General features: G+C 41.0%; 2 protein-coding genes across 2 annotated transcripts; one reads left to right on the top strand and one right to left on the bottom strand.

Moving 5' to 3' along the window:
* The first annotated feature begins 2321 nt into the window (after positions 1-2321).
* Positions 2322-7650, top strand: LOC121995977 (protochlorophyllide-dependent translocon component 52, chloroplastic-like). Its single transcript, XM_042549767.1, has 7 exons — positions 2322-2856; positions 3870-4057; positions 5109-5201; positions 5375-5555; positions 5637-5840; positions 6576-6763; positions 7086-7650. The coding sequence occupies exons 1-7, from the start codon at positions 2356-2358 to the stop codon at positions 7339-7341; spliced, it is 1611 nt and encodes a 536-aa protein (XP_042405701.1). The 5' UTR covers positions 2322-2355; the 3' UTR covers positions 7342-7650.
* A 3130-nt stretch (positions 7651-10780) lies between these two features.
* On the bottom strand, positions 10781-11669 carry LOC121994656 (auxin-induced protein 22D-like). The gene is made up of 3 exons (XM_042548614.1): positions 11518-11669; positions 11222-11427; positions 10781-11121 (listed from the first exon to the last, which is right to left on the bottom strand). The coding sequence occupies exons 1-3, from the start codon at positions 11667-11669 to the stop codon at positions 10781-10783; spliced, it is 699 nt and encodes a 232-aa protein (XP_042404548.1).
* Between the last annotated feature and the right edge of the window lie 1835 nt (positions 11670-13504).

The following is a 13504-nucleotide window of genomic DNA, read 5'->3' as shown; positions in this document are numbered from 1 at the left end:
TCAGCTCTGAGCGGCCAGTGCCACATAACGACGATTCTTCATTTACTGACTGAGGAATGACGTGAGTCAGCTAGAACTGAATCTTGAGCCCTCGAGCACCAAATAATTATTCAGGGGCCGCTCGCACAGATATGAGCTGACGCTTGAGCCCGTGCAGCAATGATGCCTCTGGGGGTGCTTGCATATAGCCACACCTAGATGTCTACTGGGGTAAGTGTTGTGTTTTATTGTATTTTCTTAATGTATTCCCGGTCGACGCTTATACATTCCTGGTTACTTGCAGTATTTGGTAGAGAGCATGGCCATGTGCCAAAGGCTCGCCTTTCTGGAGGAGGAAGTTAAGAAGCTGAAGGTATCGAGCGGCCAATCATCCGCCTCTTAGGAGTAGTGGGAGCAGATGAATTCTGAGATGGCTTAGCTGAGGGCCGATCTGGCGAAGAGCACTGAGCTGCTAGAGGTCGAGCGAGAAAGAGCGCAGAGCAGGCCTCTCTGCTGGCTCGACTTAACAAGCAAGGTTGAGGCTGGGGGCCTCTCGAGTGACTTTGAAAATTTATCAAGATGCCGAGCCTAGCCAGGTTGAGGCTATGAAGAAGAACTACATCTGCTCGGATGTTTTCAATGACAAGGTCACCGATCGGGCACTTCGCCTGTTCAACCTGACGATTGAAGGGACGTTCGACCAACTCTAGGTAGGCGGCTACCTTCCTATTGCTCTATCGAGCAAAATCATCAGTCGGGACAAGCTGACTGAATCGTTGTTCAATGATGTCTTGGATTATCTAGAGTGACCTTTGCTCAAGTAATTTTGTATTCACCCTTCTGTTTGTAATCTTCATGCAAGCTGTTTGTAATCATCATCCAAGTATTAATGAATGATCATTCGTTCGACAGATTTTTCTTGTTCGTTTGTCCATTTGTCGTTGATCTGGTGACAAGGTCGGGCCCCGCCCCGTAGAGAGGTCAACACCACGTGGAAGGTCAAAGTCAAGACAGTTAACGCCCCGGGCTAGCGTCTGATCAGGCGACCCCATTTGCCGATCGGACTAGGGAATGGCCAGTCCGACGTTATTACAGCTCGGTCTCGCATCGAGCTTCAGATGCTCAACTATCACCAAAGCAGGCGCCGACCGACAAGTCATTTGCCGAGCAGCTGGGCATGTGCCGGGCGGACATCCAGATCGGCCACAGATCAGATCACAGCCATCAAAGCGCAAACCCGACCCAGCAAACCTGGACAATGGAAGTAGCCGAACGGTCGTCCCGCTCGGTCCAGACAACAGAATTAGCCGAGCGGCCTCCCCGCTCGGCCCGCTAGCATACAAAAGCTGATCGAGTGGCCCACCCGCTCGGCCCACTAGCAGACAGAGGCAGGATCAACTGGTATCCTCCTCGAGACCCATGTCGCAGACAAACAGCATGATCGACGGCATTTGTAGAAAATTTTCCTTTAAATAAGACATGCAACCACGAGATATTGGGCTTCTGAGCCGCCCGTCACAAACGCTTCCAAATTTACCCTAGCGGTCAGTGGGAAACTTCCATAGAACTGAGTTGGTCACCCCAGATTCAGTGTTACCTAGTTCAATATTTAAGTTCTCACTGGACGGACATATGGTCTTTGTATGGGGCGTTGTCATTAAAAGGTTTAGAGGTCAATTCCTGGAAGTGAACTGCTTACTAGGTTCTTACTCTCCCTCATGCAATGATCACTATTTAAAAGGTAAGAACAAAAGTTATCTATGATTTACCTCTTTATAAATAATCATGGGACTGATTGTGTGGGATGTTCGAGGTCAAAGGATGATCTTTTCCGATCAAGTAAATATGAAGAAAGGATTTTCATCCTTTAGCTATTTAGTGGTTGGCTATAAACTGATGATATGATTTTCCTTTCTTTTTATAATCTGGAAATGGAATGTGCAGGATGTGAATGAATGTAACCATCTTTTTACCGCACGAGTTAAGAGGGTTACGTTAAGGGAAAAACAAAAGAAGAAGAGAGAGAATATTTCGTCCTAAATTCTTCCCACTCGAACAAACCTGTCATGCGATACTTGATGCTTAAGAAAAAAATGTCATACAATACTGGATGCTTAACAAACTGCTTAAGCATTTTACAGTTACACCATAGTCCGGAACAAAAAGAAAATTAAACCAATGCTATCATTATTCATTAGGGAGGCATATTTATGTAAGTCTCCCTGAAATATTTAAGTATTACAATTTAACCCATTATCCAAACTGCAAGTTTGCGGCCCGAAACCGAAGCAAATTACCAACCACGTATATATATATAATTTCTCCATATAATCTCCTTTTTCTCCTTCTTCCCCTTCTCCGACGACATCGCTTCTAATGGCAGCAGCCCTCGCGGCTCCTCCTCGCTTCCTCACCTCATCCTCTTCCTACTCCTTTCTTCCTCCCCTCTTCTTCCCTCCCACACGCGTTCGCTTGTCCTCCCCCGCCAAGTCCGCCACACTCCGTTGGCGACTCTCCCCCTCTGCCGCCGAGGCCGCGGCCGCGGCCTCGGCAGTAACTGAGGCGGATCCAGAGTCAGATGTAGATAAAGTTAAGTTCGATTGGTTCGCGCAATGGTACCCCGTTGCTCCCCTCGTCGACCTCGACAAGCGGCGCCCGCACGCGAAGACCGTCATGGGGCTCGATCTCGTCGTCTGGTGGGATCGCGCCGAGGGAAGGTGGCAGGTGTTCGACGACCGATGCCCCCACCGACTCGCCCCGCTTTCGGAGGGGCGCGTCGATCCCTGGGGTCGCCTCCAGTGCGTGTACCACGGCTGGTGCTTCGACGGCGCCGGAAATTGCAAGTACATTCCTCAGGCGCCGATAGATGGACCTCCGGTGAGTCAATTTGGCCTCCTCGTATAAAAGGATGACCTATTTTCTTTGGTTGGTGTCCGACTATGCAAAATCTGAATTGATTCGTGGCTCTGGATATGATTCTAATTAAATTCAGTTTCTTTCAGCAATTCTTTTGTTAGTTAAAAGCATTAAGGATGGATATCTCAATCTCGTCGCAATCATAGCAATCGAGCATTATAATTTTAATAAAAAACGTTGAATTGGCAGCATAAATTCAAGAAATTAGGATGGATATCTCACTGATTCTCGCCGAAATCACAGCGCTGAAACCATCTAGAATTCATGGTCTAAATACCAGAGAATTATCTTAGAAGAACTGATCCATGTTTCACTTTACAAGCTCTCGCCCATGAGAAATAATGGAATAGTTGAATGACACATACAATTACTTTAACTAGTTGCGGGAACTGGACATACACAACTGATCGTCATTTCTTGTACATATTGATCCCTTAGTTTAGTAATTCTGTTTTTGTTCTTCAAGCACAACACCACATGCATAATTGTTGAAAGTAAGTGTATTTGCAATCAGGTACATGGATATATAACACGAATACTTGCACAAATCCAAAATCTTTAACCTTGATATTATAATCAAAGTGTATTTCTCTTTGTTTTATTTGGTAATAATTTAAACTCTTTAATAAAATACTTCTTAGATAAAAATAAAAATTGTTCATAAGTAATTTTAAGAATTCCACCTATTTGGATGTATACGGATAGGAAAAAGAATGAATAATTTTTTTAAAATTCATCTTGTAAAAATAATATCAAAAATAAACAGCCAACACAAAGTAAGAAACACGCAAACTAGAATAGTTTTTTTTTTTTAAAAATAAGGATTAATTTGTTTTGAATAGTTAGTTTTTCAATTAGTGAATAGTCGTAGTACTCTAGAATGGAATCATAGAGAAGTACTACTTGATCATTTCTGCCAATTTCAAGCCTCTATTATGATTCATTGAACTTATGATTTTGCACTAATGCTGCAGGTTAACACATATAGCAGAGCTTGTGCATCTGTTTATCCAAGTTTTGAACAGAATAAAATTTTATGGTTTTGGCCAAACACTAATCCTCAGTACAAAAACATCGCTGAAAGAGAGAGACCTCCTTATATTGAAGAGCTGGATGACCCATCTTATACGTCTATAGCAGGAATGAGGGATTTTCCATTTGGGTACATAAGTTTCTGTAGCCTAAAATTTTGTTTTTCAATGTCTTATTCTGCTGACTCTGAGGTTGGACAGAAAATAATATCATCCCCTCCTTTGGTTATATGGCAAGTGATATCTTAGTTTTTCCAATTCCATTATCATTATTGGTCAAAAAAATTATCAATGAGTGGTGCAAATAGATAAGTTGCTCATTAGATATTTTTACAATTTGAGGGTTATAAAGTATACAAGCTATGCAAATAGGGACTAGTTATTTGATGAGTGATGCCTTACGTGTCCCCATTTGGTTAATACTAGCCATTATTGTATTATTTCCAATCAAACTTTATGTTCATTGGCAAGCAATGCAAATACATTAGTTCAGTTGATAATTATATACTTCAAGACTATGGAAAAAGTCTTTTCTATTGACTAGTCATGTATTTGTCTTATGACTATGAAGTAATATAAGGAGGATATACAACATTAGGATGTAAGAGAAACATATGCATCCATACAAATGTGTTTCTTTTTTCATCCGAACTATCACACATTGCCTTTAAGTTTATAAACATTTTTTAGTTCTAAGTGAGGGTATATCATAGTTTATTTTACTCAAAAGTAATTTTTGTGCCTTCTAAGTCCTTGGATATATCAATCCTATACACTTCATCTTTCGAGGATTCAAAGCTATCATAATTACTTCTATTGCATGCTCTTTTAATCACTTGTCATTTAATTTCTTATATTAGTGAATAGTTTTTCTGTTTGAACATTGACAGAAGACTAGTTCGTTGTATTTGAGCATTCTAGGTAACTTTGATCCATGTAAGCACTACAGAAAATAAATGTTTAGCCCTTTAGAACTTGATTCCACAAATTGATTCATTCATTCTACAATAAAAATGGTTACCTTAGATGCAGTTTTTCAATACAAATAAGCATGTGAAATGATGTTTATCATTGAACATGGAAGTTTCTGGAAGATGATACTGAAGTATCTTTATCCTGTCTTATCGCTTTGTTTGGTTTTCAATGTCATATTAAGTATCAGTCTGACAAGTGACATCTCAGGTATGAAGTTCTGATAGAGAACCTCATGGATCCTTCTCATGTTCCATATGCACACCGTGGGTTAATGAGGGTACCAAAAAGCCTGAAAGCCAGATAAGTATCTCAATTTACAGGCAATTGGTTCTTGATTCTTGTGGAAAAAGGTTCTCAAAAATTCTTAATCATTGAATGCTGTTTAGATAAAAGCAATTGTCTCATAGAACTTCTTTTTGCCTATCTGGTAATTGTCTGCCTAACTAAATATCTAACTTGAGGGACTCTTGCACACCTAATTCTGATAGGGAAGGTGGGGAGCCTCTTGATATAAAAATGGAGACATCAAGTATAACTGGTTTCACAGCTCGAAGGAATTTCGGGTTTAACAAATTTATAGCACCTTGTGTGTTCTATACTTCTTCTCCCATAGTGTCAGGAAATGGATCTGCATCATCTTCAGATGTTCAAAAGGTATGACTTGGACTTTGCTTGCTCTTTATAAATTTACTATTATAACTTTGTCATTACATATATCACTGGTTATGAGTTCAGGATTCTTCATTAAAGACACACCAAATGTCACGGAGGTTTCTTATCATTTTTATGTGTATTCCTGTTGGTCCTGGACGAAGCAGATTGATTTACACCTTTCCGAGAAACTTTGCAGTATGGGTTAACCAAATAATTCCACGGTGGTTTTTTCATGTGGGCCAGAATCTTATTCTCGATTCTGACCTCTACCTTCTCCATATAGAGGTAAAATTTCTTTATTTTTTCCTTGTATATATTTTCCCATCTGACTCGGGTAACTTTTGATCCAACTTCTTTTGTTTAGCCTATCATGTGTTGGACCAAGAATTTTGCTTCCTACTAACTTGTTGTGCAATGCATATTGCCATTTACTGTTGACTAACACAGGTGTTTTCTATGTTGCTTATATCGTTTGAATGTAGGGTCAGCCTAATTAATCGTAAATAAATATGCTTGATTGAAAAACAAGTAGAGGATATTAAAATCTTCTGTTTATGTTTGGCTACAGATTCTCCAACTTTTGACAAGGAAAGTTAGATGATTAAATAATGAAGCATCAAATCAAATCCGTAGAAATCTTGGACAAAACAAAATTGAAACAACGATAACTATCTTTTGAAAAGGAAATGGTTAATGGGCTCACAAATAAAAAACTCCTAGACACATAAATCATTAAGATAAAAGACCTGATTTTTTTTGATCAATATATGCTATCAAACTAAAATGTCTCTGCTAAAGTTAAGCTCTAGATCAAGTACCATTATATCATCTAATTCATGCTTGCCAAGAAATTGATCTTCTAGTGGTGATGTACTCATTGACAACATGACCATCAAGCCTATGTTATGTCAACCAGTTCAAATAAATGTCTCCTACCAACTGTATGAGCTTCCCAATGAAATATGAACTCTCACTCATCATTGACTTGGTTTGTGCTAAAAAAAAATTCCTTTTTCACAGGAGAGGAAGTTTGCTAAAGCAGCTGCTACTAGTTGGGCCAAGCTCTGTTTTCTGCCAACAAAAGCAGATGCTATGGTTGTTGCCTTCAGGAATTGGTTGAGAAAATATTCAAATGGTCAAGTTCCCTGGGGAACAACAGCTACTCAGCAGCTTCCGCCTACTCCTCCAAGAGAACAACTTATGGACAGGTAAACTAAGCTCTCTCCTCTTAATCTCGTTTTTTTATATATGTAAAAAATAAAATCAAAGAAACACATGAAGTAGGTTTTCTAGGGAGACTGTTACACTTTGTTAATCTCCCTGCTTGACTATCTAATGCATCAAGGAATACATCAATCTCTTATGTATGAGTCGGCTAGCAATGACTAACATTACATGATAATCTCTCACTAGTTTTGACTGCTCCAACATGTCTTTTGCTTGTGAATATGTTTCCCATTCTGATTTTTAAGTGCAGCCTTATCATTATAAAGTAAAAAAGTTAAAACATTCCTTGTTTGGTGTTTCCAGATATTGGTCTCATGTTGTCCAATGCAGTAGCTGTCAGAATGCTTTAAAATTTCTGAAGGCCCTTGAGTTATCTCTGCAGATTGTTGCATTTGCTTCGGTAGGGATTGTAGCCGCCATCAAACAGAGTACATTGTCAACCATTTCAACGACCATAGTAGTCTCGATGGCAGTTTTATTCTTTGTTACTTCCAAGTGGCTTTCTCATTTCATCTACAAGAATTTCTACTACCATGGTTATGATCATGCTTTCCGATGAGGGATCTAGTTCGATAGATATAGTTCGTGTGTGGTGCATAAATCTGGAACAATTTGGGATCCTAAATTGTCACCTTACTTTTCACCATCTTAGGCAATAATCTGCATAACTCTGCCATTTCTTGAGCTTGGAATACACAAATGAATCAAGTTTCTACTCTGATGAATTAACTTCCGTCTTATCATCCATATTGCTGCTACTTGTATTATGGTATCACTTCCATTAGTTACAGACGAATAAGTTTTCTTCATTTTTTTCTGTAAATGTTGACAACTAAATTTCTATAGATACATATTCTTAACCTGATGACTTGGCATGGATATGAGATCATTCGAAGTTCGAACTATTTGTCTACTTCCTTTTTATCTTGAACAGGTTTCTTATTTCTCAACTGTTTTGGAAGTAGATCATTTTTTGGCATATGATCGTATACCAGAATCTCACTTGAAGGTTAATTACTATATCCTCTTAATCAGTGTCTTTAACCAGATTCCACTGAACCGATCGGTTCATCTGATTAAACTGAGAATTTCAGGGTAATTCGGTCAAATTTTGAACCGGTTTAGTTGGAAAACTCACCGGGAAAAATCACAGGGAAATACCAGAGAGTCTCTTAAGGCAGAGGATCCATCTGCACTCCGTTCATGGCGTAGAGTGACGCCGAGAACTTCCGCTCCACCTTCACCCTCCGACGCTGCCGGCGAGGAGTTCTCCTGCAGCAGCGGCGCCAAGGAGGGCCACACCAGGTCGAGCTCCTCGCCCAAGTTGCCATCTTTCTGCTTCCTCTCGGGGCAGGGAGCGCCGTCGCTGGTATTACTACTGCTGCATATTTTTTTGACTCGATCGAGGTCGAAGCAGGTTAATGGGGATTGAAATTGATGCGAGAGAATCGGAGGCGGCGGCGGAGTTGATTTTGCAGGGAGAGGAAGAGGATTGGTATTGGTACTGGGAGGCGCTCTGTTTTTCTATCTTTCTTGAGGTTGAGGAGGTTGCGGATGCGGAAGGCGAGGGGCGGAGGGAGTCGGCGGCGGCGGAGGAGGAAGACAAGGATAAGTTGGTGTGGGTGTTAGCGCCGTGGAGGAGGCAAGCGGCGTCGTAGCCTCGTAGGCGCGGGCGGTCGCGAAGGTTCCGATCCACATCCGGATTTTCTTAGTTCTCTTTGATATTCGCCACCCAACGTTCCTATGGGCGCTGCCGGACGCCGACGAACTTGGTTGTTTTGATCTCAGCCTTGGCCTCGGAGGCTGCCGGAATGGCGGAATCTCGAGATGGAGAAGCCTTGGCCTTGGCCTTGAAAAGTCAACGCTCACAAGGTACGCGACATGGGGGGCCCCGCAATTTGCAATTTGGCAGCATTTAAGAACACTCAAGTGCTACGTGGCCAACGCGAAAGTAAGTAAATGACAAGAATGAAGAATTAAGATATGCTTATTAAAATATAAAAAACTTTTTTTTTTTTGCTTGTTATTTCAACTTAAATGGAATTTACAAAGCACCATCATAATATTTGAAATTATTAAACATCGGTGCAAAGTATCGTCCCGATAGGATGGACGATATTACTCATCAATAGAATTTTATTGACCCTATCTATTATATAGATGAGATCTAGAAAATTTTATCAATGACCCCTAATACAGAAATAAATCAAGGGTTATTATCTAAAAGATTCTGATAAATTATAGGATGCTTGGAGGATTTTCATAGTATCACGGTTCGATTGTTGACTGAACTAAGCACATATTCTATTGAAGGAAAAAAATTGAAAAGTAACCAAAGTATAATTATCTAGGTGGAGTCGAGTGACCCTTATCTGGTGGAGCAGTCGTATTTATGGATCAAGATTTAGGGCATCTCTAACATAAGATTTATGAAATATTTATAAAATAAAAAATTTCAATAAAAAATTTAAATAATTGTAAAGATGCGATTTGATATTTGTAGTTGAAAGTAATAGTCAAAATTTAAACATATGTTTTTGGAGTTCGTAATTAATCATAAAGTAGTCTGTAACTCTGTATTGTTATTTATGATTTGTAATATAGGGAGTGTTTCTGTTTGAAATTGATGAAGATGATTTACTAAGAATGCGGTTCTAATGTTGATCAAATGAAAATTCCAAACTGCCCTACGTGTTACAAAGAGCATTAGTTGCTGGGCTAAGGAAGAAGTCTCTAACGTTGGTTCTCCGACGTTCAAGTCAGTGATCAAGTAAATGAATAGTGGAATGAACAGTAACTATAAGTATGTTAAAAAATGTAGTATTGCATATCTTTGCCTGTAGATGAAGACTCATTTTTATAGCATCCTGGGGTGTCTATACACGAATTTCAAAGTATTTCCTGAAAAGATCAGACCATAAAGAGGTTCTGACACTTTTCCCAAAATGAACTCGTAATCTATGCGATTGACAGGGTTGAAGCTTTGAATGTGCAGATTACCTGCAGAATATTCCTTGTCATCGGTGGTATAAAATACCAAAAAGGAATATGAGGTTGATGGGTTACAAGGCCCACAATAACTTTCTTTGGCCAACCGACCGAGTCACTGGAATAGTCTGATCGACCATCCCTCTCGAGGGGTACCCGGTCGGCTTTTATGAATCGACGACTCACCTTTTACTTGCTTCTTCAGTTGTGTCAGAGAGCTTAAACAGGCAGTGCCCAGCTAGTCCGATCGGGTGGATGGTCCGATCAGCTAGACCACTCTATCGAGCTAACTCACTATGTTATTTCTAAATTAGGGATATGGTTGGCTTAACAGAGTGCCGACTTGGCTCAAAGCTCTATGAACGTTGTGTGGATGAGCGTCCGACCGAATCCTCAGCTCGGACGACTTAACGGCTTGGTCGGCTATCTTTTGGTTGAAGTCACCATCTACATTGGCTTTAAAAGTTTACCCTTCCTTGACTCTGATCGTCTTATCATCTAATCTTTTTGACTTTAATCAAATTCAAAGGAGAGGCCCCTGTTTAATCGCCTTATCAAGGAGATATATGATATGTAATATAAGACTCATAAAAAAAATTATAAGAAAGTTTCTTCATGGCAGAAAGAATAGTAAATATTAAAATTTTTCATATGGTATTGATGTGGCTAAAAAAATCTCATTTAGATGTTTAACTATTACAGATGTCTTTAAGGATGCGTTTGGTTCAAGTCATCATCTATAACTTTGGTTATGTGATTACCAAGTAATCACATAACAAAGGTTATGGGGAATACAACATAACTTATTAGGTGTTTGGTTCAACTAAGATTATGCAATTACTTAGTTTTACATTTACTAATTTACCCTTTAACTTTTTGAATTAATTTAATTGAATGAAAACCTTTTTTATCTCTTCTCTCCCGTGACTTCTCTTCTTCCCAGCCGTTGTTTCCGAACTCCAATCACGAGTCTCTTCCTCATTCGCCCGCGACCACCGCCGATGCCGCACCTACGTTCTCCACAGGCGTCGCAGGCGGCCACAATCTCGCTGCGGAGCGGGGACTGAAGCTCGCGTGGTCCCTCCGCAAGCAACCAGCGCCGCCTCCTCTACAAGCCGTCGGCACCACCTCCTCCGCAAGCAACCGGCACCGGCGCCGCTTGCTCCGCAAGCAACCGGCGCCGCCTCCTCCGCAAGCCGCTGGTGTGCCATCTCCACGAAGAACGAACAGGTACAGAGCTCGGAGGGGAGAGAAGGCATAGTGATGCCGCAATCGACATCCCTGCTCATCTCCTCTTCGACGGTTATGGCGAATTTAGATCCATTGCACCCTTCTTTTCTTGACAATTCTCCTGAATAATAGAAGACCAGAAATTTTCATTACTAATTTGTGGCAAAACACAAAAAAGAACATATTTTTATGGAAATAGCTGTTAGATCATGCTTCTTCACCTTGAGAGAAGCAGTTGAACATGTCATCCAAGCCCTCCCTGAGTTCCTTGTACCCTTTGTAAACCTTGAGATCAATCTTCCTCAAGTAAGGAGCTCCATCAATGCCAACCTTCACGAACATCCCAGAAGCCTCCGACTCTACCTTCATCGCATGGAAGCTGTTCTTCCTGTACGTTCGGATCGGCGACCAACCAACCACTTGAGCCCTAGAATTTCACCAAACACCTACCCGTCAGCAACCCACCGAAATACGCACAAAGTTCGCATTTTTCTTTATCTCAATGACCAAAACTTACTTGGCTGCCGAGCCAGATCCGCCATTTCGGCAGCTGGAGTCGTCGCCCGCAGCGTCATCCTCCGGCAGCGACCTTTTGCTACCCCTTGTAGCCAGTGCATCGGATCCCGACAAACCAAGGCGTAGCTCGGTATCCTTGACGTAGCTCGCCATGCCAACCGACTTCTTCTAAACCTAGGCACGAGCACAGGAAGCTACCAATCGATCCAAAACTGCAACCTCGGGATGAAATGGTCGAAGACAACGATCTGGTTGCCGACGAGACGACCCTGTTATGGATTTATAGCGTAATAGAAACAGGGGAAGAGGAGGAGGAGGAGGAGTCGACGACAAGCTTTCCGTCAGTGCGTGGAAACAAAGCTTTCCTCTTCGGACAATTTTGGAAAAAAATATTGATAACCCCGGAATCGTAGAAAACCTAAGGTTTCCAAGGTTTTTTGATTCCTGGTTCTATTCCCTAATTGCTGATGTGGCGGGAATGTTGCATTACCAGAAATCACCAATTACTTAAACCAAACAAAATTATCGTTGATAACCAACTAAGGTTATCAGTGATAACCCCGAATCAAACACGCCCTAATAGTTAGTACGTGGAGCATGACTCTTTACAATGATGGGTTAATTGTGAAGATCAGTTCCTATGGTCTTCAATGGCGTCACTTTCTAAATTATTGAATATTAAATTGTGGAGGTCGATTACTCAATCGACAAATCAAGGGAACGTCGCTCACCTTCGAAAATAATAGGGTACATTTGAATATCTGCAATACTAAAAAACAATAGAGACAAAATGATTGATTGATGACTATAGAATAGGTATATACTGTTGGATATTGGGGCCTTAATGGACCAATACGATTTTGTGGAAAAATCGGAATGCCATCAATAGATAAAAGTCGCAATTGACTTTAAAATTGAAATCTACGTTTCACGTAGATAAATTTAGACTATTAATTTGCTCAAAACCGATTAAAGGTGAATGAGAAATTAATTGTTTAAAGTCGGCCCAAATAAACATTAATTATTCATTAATGATATATATAAGGAAATGCATGGGAGAATAGTCTCACATCAGAAATTTTCGATGTGCATTCTTTGCTTATTAATGATGCTGTGTTAATGGAGTTAACTCAGAAAAAAAAGACCAGGTGCTCTCTTCTCAGGGGCGAGCCTCGCCACGTGCGCACGTGTGCAATGGGCGCTTTGTAGGCGCACTTTGGGTGACGTATCAGGCTCGTATCTGACATGACAATGCCTATGTAGCATCCACGTGGGCAAGAAGAGATGACTGGACTGTTGATTGGGTAAACGGATGGCAACCGTTGATCAAAGAGGTGTGATGGATCGCTTGTGATGCGATCTAGAGCGTTGGATCGCGAAGAGTCACGATCTGACCGCTTGGGATGAGACTTGATCTAAAGCGTCAGATCGAATGGATCAGTAGATTCAGATCCGATGGCTGATGACAATAGGCGAGATCTGAGGGTCACAACTCTTCAGATCTGATGGATGAGATTAAAGTGGGATATGTGAAGGGTTATAACTCTTCAGAATGGACGATCCAGATCGATCCAGCCCAAAGAACACATCCTCTCACCCAAAAAGGCATTCAACCTCTTCATTTAGTATAAATAGAACCCTCCAGATGCTGGAAAGATCAATCGAATCATCGAATTCATCTATTTTACTCTCTCTTGAGCATTCATCTCATCTTGTGCATTTAAGAGTCCAAAAAGCCTACGAGAAGGTTTGCTGGTCTCGAAATTCGGAGTGCTACGATTCCAAGACGTTCGTCGTTGTATCTTGGGAACGAATTGCTGTTATCCGTTAGCACCATAGCGGAGCAATATCGTTTACGGAGATAGTGTTGAACACTAGCCTCGATGATTAGTATCAGTTTGCGCACTCCGGGAGATACCGGATCCACAGTCGTAAACGATATTGTGCAAACTGATATGATTACTTCCAATGACGTTCCGACGGTCGTT

Source organism: Zingiber officinale, chromosome 6A (genome assembly GCF_018446385.1).
Source record: "Zingiber officinale cultivar Zhangliang chromosome 6A, Zo_v1.1, whole genome shotgun sequence".
NCBI lineage: Eukaryota > Viridiplantae > Streptophyta > Magnoliopsida > Zingiberales > Zingiberaceae > Zingiber > Zingiber officinale.
The sequence above is the reverse complement of the archived record's forward strand: the minus strand, read 5'-3'. Positions and strand labels throughout refer to the sequence as shown.